The 20941-nt window shown below is 38.0% G+C and overlaps 1 protein-coding gene across 2 annotated transcripts in view; it reads right to left on the bottom strand.

Annotated features, from left to right (window-relative positions):
• Positions 1–20941, bottom strand: part of LOC129565270 (potassium voltage-gated channel protein Shaw-like) — a 41914-nt gene continuing 20973 nt past the window's right edge. For both annotated transcript variants that reach the window (XM_055439937.1, XM_055439938.1), the window contains exons 3-13: positions 16448–18219; positions 8737–9019; positions 6814–6996; positions 5064–5214; positions 4531–4847; positions 3712–4087; positions 3452–3478; positions 3277–3380; positions 2696–3017; positions 2372–2503; positions 1–2240 (exon numbers count right to left, since the gene is read on the bottom strand). In XM_055439937.1, coding sequence (XP_055295912.1) covers positions 2047–2240; positions 2372–2503; positions 2696–3017; positions 3277–3380; positions 3452–3478; positions 3712–4087; positions 4531–4847; positions 5064–5214; positions 6814–6996; positions 8737–9019; positions 16448–16530 — 2172 coding nt within the window. In that variant the 5' untranslated portion in view covers positions 16531–18219 and the 3' untranslated portion in view covers positions 1–2046. The remainder of the gene's footprint in view (positions 2241–2371; positions 2504–2695; positions 3018–3276; positions 3381–3451; positions 3479–3711; positions 4088–4530; positions 4848–5063; positions 5215–6813; positions 6997–8736; positions 9020–16447; positions 18220–20941) is intronic.

Raw genomic sequence — 20941 nt, 5'->3', positions numbered from 1 at the left:
TTTTTCTCTGCTTTTCTCTAATGGCTTTTTCATTCATTTCTTTTCGGTTCACTATCGCAATATCATTGCTTTCAATCGGATTTATTTTGTGCTTTTTTCTTTCCTCATCAAATTTAATCTCTATATCTTTTCCAATCGGGATTATTTCATTCGCTATGATAACCTAACTCTATATAAAGAACCTATATGACTATAATAAAAACGAGCTAGAATAATGAAAAGTTTCTGCTGTTGCTTTTTTTTCTCCTCTCTATCTTTCATTGTAAATCACAAGATTAGCGCTAAAGTGAATTATGCTGTAAATGTCGTGAAATAGGTGCATTTTTCTTTGAAGAGACTTGATACATTCTAATGTCGACCGTTGAAAAAAGAAAAATATATATATGTATATGTTAGGTGTATATATATATAAGATGATGCAGAACATTCCTTTTCCTTGTGTTGATTTAGATTTGCTTTCAATTTTGCTCACACATTATACGTACCGGTAACTTACTCATACTATTTATAATATCATTTGTTTGCTTCGATTTTTTGCTTTGCTTTCCATTTTATGTACACTTTCGTTGGAAAATTTATTCAACAGTTTTTTCTTTCATTCGCTTTGTTGAATGCGATCTTAGATCAATGTCAATTAAATCAATTTTTGTTTTTATTTTGAATGAAACGCAACAAAAAATGCTTAGAGAAAAAAAAACGAACAAAAATAGAGTGACAAGCTTTTTCAAAGTCTCTTATCAACGAACATCCAAAAATATATATACACAACTTCTGGTTTTTTTTTTTTGTTGCTTATATTTTGGTTTTGGGTTTTTGTGCAACACAAGTATACGTACAATGAGTGCCATCTCACATCTAAGACATGCCACTTATTCCCTTCGATTTAATTCTCTCTGTCTCTCTTTCTTATCGATTGACAGAAGCTGTCTCATCGTTGCAGTTCATTAGTTTTTCACAATCATTGAATTTCGACCTTTTGAGTTTTCGATTTCAATCTAAGTTTACAACAATCAAATAGTAAGAAGGATAGAAAAAGCAAAAGCAAATCTGGAAAAAGTCGAGAAGAAAACAGATTAACCATGGTCCAATTCAATTATATCAAGGGGATACACATAAAGTAGTAAGAAAAGTAATTTTTTGTGTCGCATTGGCCACAATGAAATGATATCGGTGGTACGTTTTTATAATCAAAGCAAAATTGAAGAAAAAAAACCGCATGTAAATCCATGTATTGAACGATATGCAAAGTTTCGCAATTTTCGATAGAGATTTCTTCCTTGAAACCAGAAAAAAAAACTGCTCCTTCGTTTTTTTTCTCACAGCGAGTGGTTTCAATTTGATGTTCGGGTGTGCGTGACCGAAATTATTTACCGAAACGAAAAGGAAGAAGACGACGATGGGAAAAAATTCAATTTCACTTTTGAACTATAATCAGATAAATTTTCGAGGAATCAAATGAGACGTGATACCTTTTGGCTTAAAAACTCACGTCAACGGGATCATTTGCAGCCATATGAACGAGACAGAAAGAGGGCGAGTAAGAGCGTCTCAGCGAGAGAAGTTTTATCTTGGTTTTTAGTTTTCGAAGGTGAAATATTATGTTGGCATTTGACGTGCGGCACGTCTGTTGTAATCTCCTTAGAATGGGGGATTGAAGAGCACACGCACGGGTGCGCGTTCAAGAGACAGACCCATGTTTAAGAGTGAAGCTTTTTTTTCGGCTTAAATGACATTTAAACAAGTGTTGTTTAGAATAAATGGAAACATCATTGTCTAACCTATTATTTCAAGTTGTTTTTACATTTGCATTTCTTCGTTATCTGTATCATTTATCTAGATCCTATATTTAAATATCCAGTGTGTCTGTGTGTTATGTTGTGTGGATATTTTTCGATTTTGGCCGACGACGACGACGACGACGATGCTATCGGGAGTGTCGTCGTCGTCGTTGACCATCATTAATAATGATGAAAACATTGAGATTAATAAAAGTCATGGTAAAAAATCTGTTGTCACAATCATGGTTTTTTCTTCGTGTTTTTAAATCTACTTGCTTTTATCACTTACGTCGGTCGATCCGCCGGTTTTTTCGTTTTCTTCGTAAACTGTGGTGACTTTGTGTGGTGCTACGATGGCGATAGTGGCAGAACCAGCAGCAGTGCCATGGCCATTGGTGTATGCTGTATCTGCTACGACTATTTCGTCCGAATTGGTTATACTACCTTTGGATTCTTTGCGCTCTGTAACGAGACATGGTATGTGATACAGGGTCATAAATAATCGATTATATATATCGAATGGAAAGAAAAAATCGCCAGAAAAATTGGTAGATGCTTGTGAGCTGTATCGAAAATAAATCTCTTTCACTTACCATCTAAATTGGAATTCAATAGCTTCGGTTGGAGCAGCACCGATTTCGGTGAAACATACTCCAAATTACAGGTGGTTGGCGGTCGTGGCTTTAGACATTGTACGGACGATGATTGAGCTGAAAAGCCTTCGCCTACACAGAATAAATAATGGTAAGCAACATTGGATGAATTTATTTATTTTTCAATGTTCACTGAACGGTGTTCAAATAGAAACGAAATTTGTTGAATTTTTCCAGTGCAAACGACTGAATATTATAAATTGATGGCAAAAATAAATTAAAGAAAAACACAGAGTTAGATAACGAAAGAACTGAGACACAAACCTGCTGATGATGGATTGGAGAAATTGGTGGCGCCGCCAGTCATGTTGGCCATTTTGGTTGACATTGACGTTGACATGGGCTGATTAGATGGTGATGCTGTAGATTGTGTTAATCCGATCACATTCACACCATTCACATGGCCACTTTTTGTCGAACCAAAGCTATCCTTTAAAACGGATGGATGTGACTGTGCACCAGGATGTGTATGTTGATGCTTGAGTGCGTTCGTTCGTCGATTTGCTACTGGTGGTTCACGGGTTTTTCGTCTCGGTTGCTCAACGGGCAATACGCGTCGACGTTTCTTCGGTAGTTTTGATCGTGCCTGTGCGCCACAAAGGGAATGTGTTTCGCAAAACCGCGAAATATCAAACAAAACACAAATGTTACAAACCATGATACACATTTCAAGCTATGAACTCAGAATTGTTGAATAGAAAATGTTTGCAAAGCATACGACATGAATTATGTGTGTGTTGCAACAATTCAATTAGGCCGAAAGGCGAAACTAAGAATGAACAGAACACACACACACAGAGAGAGAGAGAGAGAGCAAAATTAATGTTGGTTGTTTTATTGTTTACCTGCGTGTGCGAATAGAACATGGAGAAGTTGCTGACAATGACTGGCACGGGTAGAGCAATTGTCAACACACCGGCTAATGCACATAGAGCTCCAACGAACATCCCTATAATATATATATATATAGAATATATAGAATACGCAATATTATCTCATTTTTAAACACAATATACTCACCGATATACGTCTTCGGCGCCATATCACCTGTTATATGAACGAGAAATTGAATCAGTTTTCTTAGAGACGAATTAACTAACTATGCACCTCAATTTAAGCCTCGACAACAAAAAGAACTTGGCGAAGGGTGGGTGAAACATAACGTTCCAAATATTCTCTGCTATCAAGGCTTAAGATCGTCTTCGAACATTTTCGTATGATAAAAATTCTACTCAGAAATACAAGATATATATATGAATTCAAACAGCATTTATACATACCATAACCGACTGTAGTCATCGTTACAATGGCCCACCATAAGCCGAGCGGTATGCTCTTGAACTCATTATCTGGATTGTCTTGCAATCGTTCTGCATAATAAACTAAACTGGCAAATACGACAATACCCAGCATCAAGAAGAACACTAGCAGCGTTAGCTCTTTGGCAGATGCCTTAAACGTATGGATGAGAATGCGCAGCCCGGGCGAATGCCGTGTTAATTTAAACAAACGTAATATACGCACTATTGACAAGGCTTCAAATAAACCAGTCTGTTCGCCCAAACGCTGTTTTATCTCAAAATAAAAACTCAACGTTGACACTAAATCGACTAAATTTACTGGGGACTTGATAAACTCCAACATGTTTGGTGAAACCTGTGCGCATTTGAAAAAGAAAGAGAAAGAGAGAGAGAGAGAAAGATCAAATGAAAGACCAAGTGAATAAATGTGTGTCGTCAAATTAAAAAAAATGAGTGTTCAAGATATAATCAGAAAAGGCATTCAATTTCAATGGTCTCCGCCGATGCATAACACTCCATTCGGCACGTACATTTCATCAGTTTGTCAATATTATCGCCACGGCAATACAATTTGTGTGCCATTCGTATGTGAGAATGTGAGCAACGACGCACAATGTGCGCGATATAATCGAAATCGATTTGTAAATAATGTTTTGAGCGTGTTTACCGGGATAACTTAGTTCGCATCATTGACCAAATACAAGTGGAATGGATGCGTGTATGTGTTTTTGTGATAGTGAAACAGCGAACGAGCGATCGATAGAGAAAAGGTGAATTTTTGACATAAACAATAATTACCAGGAATCTTGTAGTAAATTCAACGATAAACCATATATTACAAAGAAGTTCGACATAAAAAAATGCTTCGTGCGGCTGACTATCGGTGGCATCCAGCCATGTCGATCGATCGCCCACACTGAACGGGGCCGGCTTTCGTTCGGGACGCTCTTGTTGTATGGTCGATGAAGAAAATATTGTCGTCGTTGGCGATGGTAATGATGATGGTGATGCTGATGCTGATGCAATGTTCTCCGTTGATGTTGGACTGAAACTACTGCCACTGCTCTTACTGCTCACATATTTGAACGTGGTTGTTTTTGGCATTGCCGTCGATGCTATATCGAAATACGGTAAAATAGAAGGAAAGGACAAAAAACACAGAATTGAAAACTGGGTGGTTTTAAACACCATGTGTGTATTGTTTACACAAAAAGCTCTACATGTTGTCCCGTAATTACAAAGAACAGTAACAGCCTTTGACAAACAAGCAATCTCGTCAGTGCTGTTCAAATATTTAACGTTACACAGTTGACAGCAAGTAATTAACTTACAATATGGACTCCGACTGTGATGATTCAGGCTGCTATTGATGAATTCACCACTCAACGCTGGTGGCAGTTCTACACGAAAACCGGGATGGGTTTTTAAGCAAAAAGATATCACAGATACCATTATAAATAATACAGAGGCACAGGCAATTATCTGTTGTCCCAATTCCGTAAAATGTTCACGAACATAGCGATGCAAATCCGAATTTATGGAAAGAAAGAAGAAGAAAAAAAAAAAACAGGAAAAGAGATCAAAATCAATTCAATGTGGTTCGTTGGAAATGTGAATGATTAAAATAGCGATTGATACATGCGGTTTTGGCACATTAAGAACAAATAAAAAGATGTTTGAAATCGACTTCTTTGAAATGTTCATTGAGCTAGGCATGAAGTGTGTGTGTGTGTGTTTATTTATCTTTCGACTGTAATATCGATGGCTAAGAATCAAAAAACGAATTTCAACAAAATCATTACAAGATTTTGACATTAAAATCTTCATCGCAGACGAATCATCCTCTTCTTTCCCTCTGTTTGTCCCACTTTGCGTGCATCATTGTTGCTACATTCGCTCAAATAGTGAAAAATACAAAAGCAAATACTGAGCGAGAAGCAAAAATCACTCCTTTGTGATTTAAACTCAATCAATATAGAACAAAAGAGGCAAAGCTGTTTTGAAAAGTTTCAACATCATAACTGAATCAAACTGATTGGGAAACAAAGAGGAATTGTTTGATATTCGCCGAGGCAAAGCAAATACAAGTAGATCGATTTTTTTTTTGGCTCATCGTTATTGAAGCGCATCTCTTTTTTTCCCCCTCTTCTGCACTACAACCATGCAGTTTTTTTCAGATTGTATTCGCTGCTGAAAAAAAAATCTTGCGCCCATATCTTGAACAACACAGAATGGTTACAATGTTGATTCCGACGGTGTCTTGTACATCCGTAGGTAAATAATCAAAGACTTTTAAATATTTACAAAAGGAAATTCGAATCAAATGAATGTCATGATATTCCCCATCAATGGTGAAAACAAGAGCGGAAAGGCAAAAATCCGTTTCAAAAGCACTTGTAATACGGGCTCATTTTCACCCATCGTATGCTTTTTTGCCCTTCGTTGTGTATGCGTGTGCGTTGAAAGAGATCAAAGGCATTGAAAAAGTTGGAACTCCTCTTGAAAATAATTTTGTGGATGCTTCGAATTCTTGCGATTTTCATAGAGAATGTTTAATAAATTATGGGTAAAAAAAATCTAGTCATTTCCAAGTGCCCTTACAATACCCGACTCAAGGACAACTTGGATCATATTGAAATAAACAGAGATAAAAATAAAATGCAAAGTACTTCGGCGAATCAAGGGAAAGAAAATGTGAAAATGCCGAAAAAAGAGAGCGGCACACGAAGAAAAAACAGTAAAAGGTAAAATTGTATGCCACGAAGTGCCTTTCAAATGTAAATGTGTGTAATTTTCGGATCTCAGCCGTAAAATATGTAATCCTCATTGTTTGCACCGTCTCCTAAAGTGAGATTTGTTTAATCACTCATGAAAAGGGTACCGATCCAATCCAATCAATTGAATATATACCATTTCCCAGCTAACGACGACGATGGCGACGAACAGGTGTCTCCTGATTTCGGAAACACTTTCAATTCTCTAGATAATTCAAAGCCGAGTGATATTGATAAAATGCGTATCGACACAACAAAAATCCTAACTCAACGTCATCACAACTTCCAGCTCTAACAACACACTTACCTTCGCGCCAGTTGAGCTAGATGGTTCGTCAAATAGTGCCCAGATTTTTGGTTTGGTGCGTTGCCAATATGACAAATCACCGTTCATTAGATTCTCTTCGAAACCAAACATGCGGGCCACCGACTCCTCAGATGGCTCATCCTCGTTATCCAAATCTAATTTATCTAAAATTGCTAATGTATTCTATGGATACGGAGAAAAAAAGAGAGAAAAACGAGAAAAAAATACATTGAATTAAATCCATGGTGAAAAGTCGGTGATTGGTCGAGAGCTGTTATCGTATATTATCCTCCCCCGAATGGAAAAAAAAGAAGAGGCAACAGCCAGCCGAGTCGAAGTGAAAATGTTCCGTACAGTATGAATATAATAAAAGATTCAGTTCAATTTTCGCCCATCAAAGAAAGCCGGCGGTTTTAATTTGATCAACACACTGGAAAGTGGTTACCAACCTAATGAATATTTAACATTTACACGAGCGCGCTCTCATATAATGCTGTCTGTGTGTGTAGGCATGGAAGGAAAGCTTTCGGCCAGGGCATGCACAGTGTAGGAACGCACAAACCATAGACGAAGAGTAAACAGCAAAAAGGTTTTTCGGGTGAAGAGGCATATACTCGATTGATTGCATTGAAAAAATGCCAACCGGCCATTGACTGCGAAATAAAACGCTTAAAATAATAATTATCGATTGAAATTTAATAAAGGTACGTACGCCCCGAAACGATAAAATTTGCTGAAAAGGACTCATATTATTTTTTTTTTTTTTTTTTTTGTGAAACAAAAGAAAGATATGGTTACAGTTCAAGCTAAAACCGTTCGTATTACAACCGAAATTCTGACACTGAGAGAACGAGAAAAAGTTAGAACGAAAGGCACTGTTTCGTAACAAAACACGCACAAAGTCAATGTAGGTAGAAAATGAAACGTGGTGAAATTCCTGAAATGGATGCAAAAACCTTTTCTTTGACTTTTTTATCGATTTAATTTATCTTTTGCAAACAATTTTACTGTTTGATCAGGTCAACGGAATTGTATTCATGGCATTGTGTGTGCTCCGGCGGCGGGAAATAGACGATGACGATGACGACGACTGGTTCGAGTGGATTTGAGAAGTTGAGCTCTTTCACTCTTACAGTATGGCCAAGCATATGCGGTGTGCGTATGTCGAAAGTGGCCCTTATCACAAATTCATCGCGTTTTCGAACTCGAGTCTCTATTATCCGTTACACACAAAAGTGTTATCATTTTCGGTTGTACATAATGTACATTTCGCATATATGTAATCGCATGAACAAACAGCGATGCGTAGTGTTGAGCACAAAATTGCGATTGGTTTTGAATTAAGCTCAGTGTTAGCTATACATTTGCCTCTCTTGTTGCTCACTTTGCAATCAATTCAATATGTGTATGGCTTGGTTGGTTGGTTGGTTGTTTGGTCGCATGGTCATGCTGTGAATTGATACTTTTCATTGAAACAATATCCATTCAATTTAAGAGTAGGTGGCCACTTGAGCAATTAAACGAAGAGCATCACCCCGATCGCTTCCATTGTCATTGCCTCATAAATCCCCTTTTAATTCCGTTGTAATATTGGCTTCCAGCTCAGTCAGTGTAAGCGTTAATTTTGATTTGGTTGTCTTTGCTTCCTCCTCCGCTGTTACAGCCATACACCGTGCGTTACAAATTGCAATGCACCATTTCATTTAATTGGATCATTTCGTTGACCCCGATTGAAATTGACACATACATCGTACACACACTCATGCATAAAGTCCAAAACCGGTGTTTTGGTTTTTACATGGTTTCATCTCACAACATATTTTATGGTGATTCAATGAAAATTTATCGATATTACACACTTCGACATCCATCGGATTCGGATATATTATATACATTGTACAAACATATATAAATTAGACTTACTTGCGTGTCCCTATGGGTGCTGTACGTACTCCAACAACATGGCTCAACCTGATTACTATCAAGTCCCCAAAAATCTAATTCCTCTTCGAATAGTGGTCCACAAACGTCGGTCGGATAATGTAATTTACCCGTTCGATAATAGTTGAGTATTTGTGCGAATACGATGGGATGCCGATCGAAAAAATATTCATTCAATATTGGATCGTAATTAGCTAATGCTTCGGTAAGGCGTGATAAGCGTGTTGCTGGGATTTTCTTTAATGTGGCTTTGTAGGTTTCGTACCTGTTGAATGAAAATTGGAACCAAAATAGACAATCAATAAAATCTCAATGTAATGATACAAATTAGTTGGGGATGTGGTAGTTGTGGGAAAGCGATCGAAAAAATATTATTTCTCAATTCATGTGTCGAATATCGGAAAGAAAAATTACATTATGTCACAGCAAATTAAGGACAGAATGAAAATGCCAGCATGAATATGGTCACGAATATAATGGTAAACAACTGTATAAATATCGTTCGTTTATAGTGTTTTTATCGCTTATTGCCATAATAAAGTAACTCAGTTTCACATTCATTTATTTTCTATCTCTTGTTGGCTTTTTATCACAAAAAGACACACATACTCACTCTCTCTCTCTCACTCTCTCTCTCTTTCTCTCCCTTTGCTATTTGTTCTTCTCTCTTTTTCATTTGATCCTCTGGCTTTCTATCTCTCTTTCTCTTTTCTACTCACTCCCACACTCTCATCCTCTCACTCTTCTTCTTTCGCACCCATAGAAAAACATCAAAGGCACACCAATTCAATATTCCAGCAGATAATGTCATAAAATCGACGGCAAGTGTCGTCACACACATACATACAACCAGCAACGAACAAGGAGAAGAATATAAAATAAAACTTGAAAAATATTGGTAATAAAAATGAAAATAAAAACACCAATAACTATGCACGAACAAAGATACATACGGCGAATATAAATGCTTTTATCATATGTACACGCTCTGGTATAGATTGAATTTGGTGGTTGTTGTGTGGAAAAGTGAGCAGCAAGAGAGTGGAAGATCGAGAGAGTAAAACCGACACAGAGAAAAAAAAAGCAAGAGTAATGGCTGAGCAAAAACCGCAACGCTAACCATCTTATGCCAGTCAAATCACATTTATATCGGTTTGTGCTGTTTCGTTGTGTTATTTTCCTCCGTTTTTTTTCGGTGTTTTTATGTGTATATGTATATTTTTACCAAATATTATTCCAACGAAATGCTTAGAGGCGTATTTCGTCGTTGTCATCGTCGTACGAATAAACTGCACAAAAAACCGCCATCTCTGCTCCATGTATTAACGAGAAAGAGATGTGAAAATTGAGGTAAAATTCAATTACCTTTATATTTGTGAACCATATAACAAGGTTCACAACAATCAGCCGTAGCTCACAAGCCCACCGAACAACATAAACATCGCCGCAGCCGAGATATGGGTAGAAGTTGTAGTGGCAGGGGAAAAACGAAGCGGTGAATACAAGAGCGGAAAAAGAGAGAGAGACATGCAGAGAGGAGGTGAGATTATTTTGTAGATTGTGCTTTGAACGGAAGTCGGTGTTATGCGGTGAAAACATGTACGTTTGGTTTTTATGCAGCACATACGCTGAACTACAGTTCGCTTCACTCACTCGATGTACTACGCTAAGAGAATAGCAATCGTTGTCCATGGCTCGCTTTCGCTGTCTCTAACTGTAATACTCGAGACATTCACGTACAGCGGCACCAAGTAGAGGCTTAAGCATTTTTGGGCTTTTTTCCCTCCTTTTCATACACAATCACCATATTGAATGAGCTTTGCATCTTACTCAAGTGAATCCTCTCATCGACTACACCGTATTATTTTTGCGCGGCTTCATTTTTCAGAGAAGGATAGTGAGATTCTCCCAGGGAAGAAAAAACAGGGAGCCACTCATTTACCGATGTTTCGATTATACCAAGCTGAAAATGTGTTGTTTATTATTCTTTTCCGGATCATTCGATTCTCTACATCCCTTTTTCCACACTGTAAAAGTGTATAAATATGTTTTGCTTCTCGGTATGTACAACACCGAAAACCTAGCCGACTTCCAATTAACATTTTCGTATAATAGGTTTTTTTTGTTGTTCGCTGACTAGCTTATATAACATCAACCCGGTTTTAGTCATTACCATTGCATTTGCATCAAAATGCAAAGGAGAAAAAAAACTTTGAAAAGGAAACTTCAAAAATTCAGTGGTAGTCGAACCTCAAACCAGATGATATTTTCCAGGAATTTCTTACTTTTTAAAACCGTCAGCAAGTGAGTGTGTTCTTTTTTTCTCTCTCTCTCTTAGTTCGTTCGTTCACTCGTTTTCTGTGCAACCGGATTCTCATCGTTTGCGCTTATTAACATTTAATGCTGAAAAAGCTTTTTACAAATGCATGTGCACGTGGCGCGTTTGTTCGTTTGCACGCTCGCTCGCTGACTTCTTGGTTGGTTGGTTGGTTGCCTTACTTGCGCTTATTATGAGAGGAATTTTTTGCATTTTTTGCGGTATTGAGGTGCGTGCTTAAATTTGCTCTCAGTTTTATACCCCTTCATTAAATTCCAAATCAAATTGTTCACCTTTGCCAGTGTCATCATTCGCAACGCTGATGCTGTTGTGGCGACGAAGGCGGTGTGTTGGTTTTTTGCTGCTGTTGCTGCTTCCTTCATCTCAACGTCAATTAAAAATAATAACGACGATCTGTGTTATGCAAATTTACATTTGCACATTTACAAAGCCACTAACCCGGGCTGACGAGAGAATAAAGCTGACACTTTTTTCCGAAATACGTAGTATGCATATCGACGAAGATTCAAAGTGTGAGCGGCGACAGCGGTGATAGTGCACAGATCGTTTCTATTTGCATTGAATTCATGGATGACATCCATCCATTGCCATTTTTTTTCAATGACTACCGCCGTAATTTCATCGAATTGTTACGAAAAGTGAAATTCAATGCGATTGAACAAACACTAATCAAGTCACAACGGGACAAAGAGACAAAGCAAAAAAAACAGCTGAATATTCAGTTAACAAAAAAGCTATTCGAATCCGTTGGCAAATGACATTTGCCGAAAATGTAGAGAGAGAGAGAAAAAACACATACTATTGAACGGTAGAACATAACAGAGAGAAAATGGAATGCCATCAGCAGTAGCAGTAGCAGTAGCAGTAGCAGGTCATATGGTTTGTGTACGAGGCGTATTGTGGAAAATAAATTTTTCAGCAAGAGAGAAAGAGAGTGGGACAGAGTCGAAAAAATGCCGAAAGCTCTCTTTGATTGTATGAAACCGAAGTATATGCTCTTTGTGTGCTGCCACTGTGTGCACTTGCATTTTCTATTTTTATTCACAAGAAGAATTCCACACGCTCAAAGGATAACAATATAAACCCATTCAATTGGCTAAGTATGGAAACGGCGTGTATTTCAATGAAATAAGAAAGCCCTGGTGTTGTTTGGCAGTAACTCGACGAAAAAAACGCACACATTCGCTCGCTTTCTCTCTCACGCGCGCGCATTCGCCCGCTCGTTCAACATTTGACAGCAGCCAAAGATAGAGCTGGAAAAATCAAGCATTCGGATGCGAATGGCAAATGAGGTATCAGACAGATGCCAACATATTAGGAATTCATATGGCTTTTGGGTTCTCCGTGTCAGAACGAAAAAGAAAGAGTCAGAGGCAGAGCCATAGACAGAGCGAGTGAAAAAGGGAAGATAGAACATATTGTGACGGAAACGTGCTCCAGCAGAAACTTCAGCTGAAAGGAATCAGCGCAAAAATTTCCGCTTTTTCTTGACATTTTCTTCTTCTTGGCTCTTCCACTGTTCCGTCATGTTGTTGACTCTATTTACATTTTTTTTATCTATGTTATTGCTGCTGTCGTTGCCTACCGAATGAAAAAAAGGGGATAGGAGAGACAGAGAGCAGAGAAAAAAAAATGCACAGATTCCTTTCTTTTCAATTTGTTTTGCGTCGCTTCTTCTTTTTTTCGGGGGACTTGCACATGCATATTGAACACACGCTGTAAGTTAAGAATGGTTAAGAACGGTTGAGTCAGTGTGAAAGCGAGCGAATGAGCAGTGGGGTTTTCAAATGAATTTAAACTGGAACCCAAAAGATCTGATGAACATCAAGTAAAACTTCACATATTTGCAAGACCCGATTTTCTCACGTTTGCTCCAGCCTAGATACACTCGAGTCATCGACTGGCTAACGATCGGGCTCAATTCATGTGAACGCAAATGCACGAGACTGTGTGAAACCGAGTCACGACGAAGTGAGAAGGGAAAAGAAATTGTTGCACGAACGAGCAACCAGTTACCATCAATCTAAACATATACAACCGAAAAACTGCTGAGCATTCAATATGCAAAATCCATTTCGAAATGTACGTATGTGCGAGCTTCTTGCTCCATTTTGTGTGTATCAAAAAAAAATATAAAAAGGGCACCGAAGAGAAATAAAGGAAAATTTTTTTCCATTCTCAAAATGCAAAGACGAAGGGTGGAGAAGCAAAGAATGAAGAAGAAGCAAAGAAAAAAAAACACATACCGAGTGAGCGTAGAGCGCGCGCGTTCGGCTGAAAGAAAAGCCACAGAAAACGGAAGTGAACGAGACGGGTTGAAGTAAATCTGAATTTTATCGTTAGTTATATGTGTTGGCTATTCTCATAATGAACTGTTTCACCATAAATCTCACGGAAAGCGGGTCGACAACGACATGGTCACATAGCATTTCGTTGTCCATAGACATAATGGCCATTTCGCAAATAAACCGAAGAAGCAGTAGCAGCAACAGTAGCAATAACAACAATGCCAACAACAATAGCAGTTGAAGCTAGCGAGGCAGCAATAGTAGCAACAGTGTGCGACTATAACGATTCGTATTTCTCATTATATCAAGATTATTTATTTTCTCGCTCGGGCTTGTGCTTGTGTGCTTGTGTGCTTGTTTCCTTCATTCCAATCCACTCACTCGCTCATTCTTTGTCGTGTAATTTTTCTTTCCTCTCTGTTTCTTGATGCAACGCAATTTTCCTCGCGCGTCACCTCCGTACTTTTCGTTCGCTCGCTCTCATACGGTTGTTTGTCATTCAAGCTCGAATGAGCCTGTGAGCTTCCGTTTATTTACTCACTTATTTAGTTTGTGTAAGTAATTTGTTCCAATTAATTTTCTCGCATTTTCAATTTAGCCGTATTTTAGTATCCATGGCTATAGATTTTTGTTCGCTGGCTTTGGCAAATAAATTACAAGTCTGGAGCGATGAAAAGAAAATCATAAGCATTTTTCGACGAATTTTTCTATCGAAGTGCTATTGCTGCTAGCTTGTTCGAAGCTGCTTCTCCTTCGAACGGGCTTATTATTTATTAATTTATGTATTGTATATTTTGAGTTATTGGCTATTGACGACGGTATAGATTTTTATACTGTTGTCACAGAAAAAAAAACCGTTTTCGCATGTGACCTCGTCGCTGTAAAAACCAACAAATTAGTGAAATTATCAGGTTGCATTGTGAATCGCTTTTTAGTATGTCACGTGCTCACGATAACTTTCATAACCTGCGTAAATACAACGACGAGAGGGAAAAAACGCCATCACAATACGAAATTTACATACAATATTTAATGCTGTCAAAAAAAAGAAGCAGAAAAAAAAACGCAGCACTATCGAGTTGAATACAAGCGAAATAACGTCATTGGAGTTAAATACACACACACACCATATAAATATACAGCAATAACAGCAACAGCAGCAGCAGGAAAAAAGCTGCCCGAGAAAAATTGGAAAAACAAATAAAACGGCGAAATGAAAAGAGCGGAAAACGAACACAGCAAATCGAGAACAATTTCTGTGTTATGTAAATGTAATTTATTTTTCGGGTTATTTTTATGAATGCGGGTCTGTCACTCTCGCTCGCTCACTCGCTCTGTGTGCTTCCCTCTTCTTTTGAATATAATGCCATTTTGTCGTATTTATATTAAATGGCTGCAATTTTTCGGTGTTGTTTTTGCTGCTACTTGTTTTCCCACACAATATTATGCTGGAGCAGATAATTGCATTTTGATAAGACAATAAGTGGATCTGCGAGATTGGATTGGGCAAACGTTTTCAGTTGAAAACGTTCAAAATGGACGAAAACGGTTTTCGGAAATGAATGAATATGCAATATGCACCGAACATCATCACAACGACAAGCAGCAAACCACGCTCCTCGAGAGGGAAACACATCGAGCGGCCAAAATAAATATGGCATTTATATTACCATCGCTTTTGATGAGTTTATATAAATTTTATTGAATCATCATTAACACTTCAACTTTAGTTCAGATCTGAGACAACCCCCTCTCTCCCGACCTCTCTGTTGCGTTGACATTTTGCGAGTACCTAAACAAACAATATACATGTGTGTATTCACTGCTGCGATTGTGTTGTGGCTTGTTATGGTGTTCGTTCATGCCGAAAACTTGCCATTTTATAAGCCATTTCAATTTCTCGAATATTTATTCATTCATTCTACGGTGTATATTTAACGCGAGCGCCTTTCCCGTTTACATATGAAAATGAAAATTTTTCTCTCGGAATATAAACGCCGTTTGTTGGCTCGCATACAGCTGTAAAACTCAAATTCGCACACTGCGCTTCAGCATTCGTATACACAGAATTTTCGGGATAAACAGGATGGAAATCAAACAATATGCAAATGGATTGGGATTTCTGTGGAATTTTTTTTCATTCATATTGACAGATTTCATAAATGTTTGTGTCCGCATTACGTAGAAATCATCATAAGCGTAGTTGAGAGTGAGCAAGAGTGAGATGGAGAAGTGCTTTTCTAAAAATCCATCGTTCGACAGATCCCACTCTCTCTCTCTCTCTCTCTCTCTCTCTCTCTCTCTCTCTCTCTCTCTCTCTCTCTCTCTCTCGAACAGAGCCAACCAATTTAATACCCATTCAAACATATTTTAATTTGAATAAATATTTGTGTGATGTTTATTTTGTACGTTTGCCAACTCGTTGTACAGGCGCTACCATTTGCTTAGCGCGCGCTCACTCGTTCATTCCGCTCTCCCGTTTATTTATATTGTTATTTTTTGTTTGTTATGTGTTGCGGGTGTAGTTTTGGTTCGTTTTTGTGTGGTTTGGCCTGGATTTCCGTCAGCTTTTACTACTACTTCAATGGAATGTTTCACCATCGTTTGGCTGGTGCGCTTTTGCCGAGAGTTGATATGGCAATTTGTTAAAATTCATACTATTCACATTCGCATCATTCGTTCGACAAATCATTTGAGAGGTTTTCACTACAACCAAAAATAGCATCCGGCTCCAGCTGCTACTGTTGTATCTATTGCTTAAAAGAGATGCTATTTGACTAATTTTCACAAATATTCTTGCACAACCATATTCACAAATATCGTCGAAAGTATTCAAAGTTCGTTTAAAATTAAAAACAATCTTCTCGCAATGCGTTCGTTATGTGCCATAAATTTCGCACAACAATAACAACGACGAAAATGATAACGACACACACACACTCAGTAAAACGCATTCGCCACACGCATACATATCACATCATTGAGAATATGAAATACTTTTTGACTCTTCAGGGAGATAAAGACATACAACGCACACACACATATTTTATCATGAAACAGTACATACCTGACTCCGCCGACGTTCAAAATTATGCGATTTTCTCCATCCATTGTGTTTGATAGATGATACGAGCCAGCGTAAATTACCATAAATGTTGAATGTTTCCATACATATTGCTTATAAAATGCTCGGCATTTGATTCATCAACGTCACCGAAACAAATAATGTGGCAGCCAACATGATCCAGTGGAGGTTGTGTGTGTTCAGGCGTTGGTTGTCCTCAAACGGGCATCAATTTCAAACAAAGATTCAATGCTTTTTTTTCGCTCTCTTACATTTTGTATTAGTTTCCGTAAAATTGCTGTCACTGTATATCACTGCTGTTGCTCTTCTTCTGTCCTCGTTGTTTTTGTGTTTGGATATTTTATAGATGGCGGGCAAATGGCATTGCCTGTGTACGTTGTCCTGTTTTTTATGCCCCCGTTGCGTCTCAATGCTTGCTCGCTCGTTCGTTTGTTTTTTGGCTACTTGATTACTTCTTGTGGAACACAAATGCTTCGCTTTTCCTTATCATTTCATACATATAACTTTGATATCAAAAACTTTGTTTTCACTTGGTTCGAATTCGGTGTCCTTGTTTCTCAGTTTTCCGTTGCGAATGTTGTTGCGTTTCACTTGACGTTATTAATATTCTTGGTATTTCTTTTCGGATCTTTTTTTTCTTTATCTTTGTGCTCGCCGTGAGAACTGACACAAATCAAATGACAAACAGAGACGGCAAAATATCAAAACTTTTTTTTCCCGTTTATTTATTATCTCGTGCAATTTTTTTTTCTGTTTAATGTATGCTCATTTCCATCATTTGTGTCGCGCGATAAGCGCTCGCGTGTATTCGTATTCTTTCTATTGGTTTAACATTTATTTCACTTTGGTTTCAAAAGTTTTGCAAATACTTTTTTTTTCTCTTCTCTGTACAACTTTTGTTAAATGCTTTTTCGTATTCGAAGATCTTGTTGTTGTTTTTTCTTCGAGCGCGCAATGAAATGAGAGACAAAACACTCGTTCTATTGCTCCCACTCAAACACAACGTGCACGTTTTCTACACAACACATTTCATAACAAATCATCCACTTTTGCTTCGCTGATGAAAACACATTCCACATTTCATGCAATTCACAATTCACGGTGTTGTTTTCGGTTATTGTTTTTTTTCTCTTCTTCTGTGTGTTTGTTTGGTCGTCTTCTGTTTGGGCAGAGTTTTTTGTTGTTGCTTTGTTTTGACAATTTTCTCAACTGGCAACGACGTTTTTCAGCTGAACATCACGTCAAATTCAAAACGGTGAAGAAAACACGATGGATAAGTTTCCAGGGCAGAATATTTCATTTTGTCGGGTTTGGTTTCGGTGTCGTTGTGTGTGTCTGAGTGTGTTCCGTTTTTTTTTATTGCCCTTGGACTGTGCGCGAGAGAATTATGCTGAGCATCACTTTGACTGAGTGTTGTTGTGCAATTTATAGTTGGTAATTTTATTTTATATATATCGCATCATTCGTCAAATGTCTCTCTCGTTCGCTCGCTCGCTGCTTTAGCCTCATCACATTTGGCCGATGGATAGTCCAGAGTCGTTTAGAGGATAATATTCAGCTGCTCGAATTGCACAACATTTGGCGTAATTATATTCAATGTGTACATTCACTGTGCTGTGCTGGACTGGTGATTGTGTTTTTTCTTCTCATCTCTTTTTTTTTGTTGTTGCTTCAATTGCGTCTGCCGTCATTTAGCCTCAATTGTCCACTGTGATGTTCTATTTTCATGCTCGATTTCATTAGCGAGAATTTGCCTATATTCGAAATGAAAGAGAGAGAGAGAGAAAAAAGAAAGAAAATGAGTCGAGAGATATTTAATGTACGCACCGTGAAAAAGGTAGATATTTATTATCTTGTTTTGAAATGTGATTTTTCTTTTTCGTGCAATTTACGGTGAAAGCATTCCAAAATGCTTGCACGAACCCGGCCAGCATCCAACTCTAAACGCTTCATAATCAATCCACACGCACAAAATACACTCTCGAACATCGAGGCATAACAACAAGTTCCACAATGCCTAGCTCGTGCAATCACTCCGAGATTATACCAATGACTAAAGCTTTCCAACTCCCTCACGTTCAAAACAGAACCAAATGGCAAAGGGAAAAAAATATCATGCGATGGAGCAAAAAACACAACTTGAAGTAGATAAATGAGCTGGGTTTTTCTGTCAAGTAGAGAATGAGTGAACGCAACGTATTTATTTTTTGATGAAACGTTTTAGAATACGATGAATGTTAATATACACGCGTTTCGCACACACAAATTCAATCAAACATTCATCTGTTGGTTCGTTTTCTCTTTCTCTTCTCCCTTTTTGTGTTTCTCTCCGCTCCTCTGCCTCTCCGGCTCTCTTTTTGTTATTCACATTTTGTTGTTCGCCGCGATCCCATTGCCTCATGCTAGCCAAGACAGAATGTGAAAATGGACCAATTGCCGCTTTCCAATTCAAACAACGGAAATTCGCTCAGCATATAAATTCGATCAAGAGAAGAAAAGTTGAAATAGCAACGGTCGCACAGCTTTAAATCAAAGTTTTCCCCAAACGCGAGCCTCGTCGCGAAGCGAAAGAGAGAGAGAGAGAAGAGGAACGATAGCCGAGTTTAATGATGATGGTTGAATGGATTGGAATATCTGAATCAACCGAATGAATAGAAGGAAAAAGAAGTGATCGAACGAACGAGAAATAACAAGTTGCTCAACATAAATCGTTAACGTGTTGCTGGTGACAAGACGTGCTCATCCCAATGCGCTCATCAGTGTGATTTGATTTTGATAAATTGTTAATCGATTTTCGATTAAAGTAAATCATTCACTTTTTCATTTTGGCTCGCCAATCCTAATATAAATCGCATTATGTGCCTCATCCCCCTGTTTCTCTAACGCGAGATATGCTCTGTGGCATTTCCATGGAGAGCGACGCAGTGTCCCTCTCTGCGTCGCTCTCCATGGAAATGCCTCAGAGCATTTAAGAGACGGGAACGCAAAGGCTCTTCTGATTCAAGTGTTGGGCGCGAATGCGGTTTTTGCATTCAACAGTCTATTCGAGCTGAGTGAATATATATAGCTTTTTAATGTGACACATTTCACGCTACAAGACTATAAGTTGCCATGAAATTAGCTAAGTTAAGCTCTAATTTCGTGTGAGAGTGTTTGAAGAGTATAAACTGTAATATCCGATACATTTGACGAATTGATTGTACGAGAGTTGCTGCAACCGTTGTGTTTCATGTTTTCATCGCATTTATCTTTACGAAGAAAAACAACGTTTGACTGTGTGCAACAACAACGACAGCAAAAACATCTTTGAAAAACATAAACGGTTCGATTACTGTTTGTTTTCCTTTTGTTTTTCTTCGAAAATCGGAACAAAGCTAAAACAACTACTTAGAACATGGCAAAAATGTTGGTGAACATTTTGTGCCTGGCAAAACGTTTTTTGTTTGGAATGTTTCTCTTTGTAATTTTGCCTTCGCTTTTGGGTTGGTTGGATTTTAAGCAATAGTTAGAGACCCTTGTTCAACTTCGTTGCGTATAAGTTTTCTAAAGCCTAATGTATTTACTAGCCATAAGGAGGACCATTTAAAACTATTCGGTGACGAAGACGTAGACGAAGCGTATGGGTCGATGGTGGTGGTGGTGGGAAAAAGAGCCAAAATTAAATCCTTTGGCATTCACATTGGTTAAATTATTACTTGTTTACGGATTTCTTTGTTTGTTTATTTTTGTTTGTAAAGCCTTTTCTCGTTGGATTCGCCGTAGATTTGCCAAATTGGCTAAATAATGCCAATAATCCGAAACGAAGAACAATACCAATATTCTATAGACCGAGAAAATAAACAGAAGGGAAAAAAACGGTTCGCACCAAAATGAAGTTCGCAGTGAAACGAGCACGCGGCCTAAGCATAAATGAATACACGATTCGGCGAAGAAGTTACACAATACACCATGAATTATCGGAAAAATATCAAAACCAACGAGTATGCGGGAGAGCGAGACATACAGTGGAAGAGAGAGAAAGACAGAAGCAAATGAATTTCGGATGCGAGGTATCAAATCGCAAATCTATGGTATTATTATATACACAGTGAAGATATGAACGAAATTAAATAATGGCTACGAATTGGATTATTTATAATGTTGTTGTAGAGCTTTCCAAGGCATTGTGTTCATTTTGTCCATCTTCGGAATGATTATAATACTCAGAATGCACACACGTACCCATACATACATACGCACAGCCCAATATTTCAGCCTTGTGTGAACAAAGCGAAAGCTCTCTACTGCATTTGCTGCCAATAAATGTGTGGCAGTGTATAAATGGTATATCGAACTGAAACGGCATAAATATACATAAGATCTTCAAAATGAAAATTTATGCAAATGTCATGTTCACAGCCGACTTACTGGTTGATATGTTGTTCAACCCCTTCTGGTATAATATTAAAATGGTTATGGCTGTTTGTGATGATGTTC

Source organism: Sitodiplosis mosellana, unplaced genomic scaffold, assembly GCF_009176505.1.
Source record: "Sitodiplosis mosellana isolate CC-2019 unplaced genomic scaffold, AAFC_SMos_1.0 Smas_scaffold_2, whole genome shotgun sequence".
In the NCBI taxonomy this organism is placed as follows: Eukaryota; Metazoa; Arthropoda; class Insecta; order Diptera; family Cecidomyiidae; genus Sitodiplosis; species Sitodiplosis mosellana.
The sequence above is the reverse complement of the archived record's forward strand: the minus strand, read 5'-3'. Positions and strand labels throughout refer to the sequence as shown.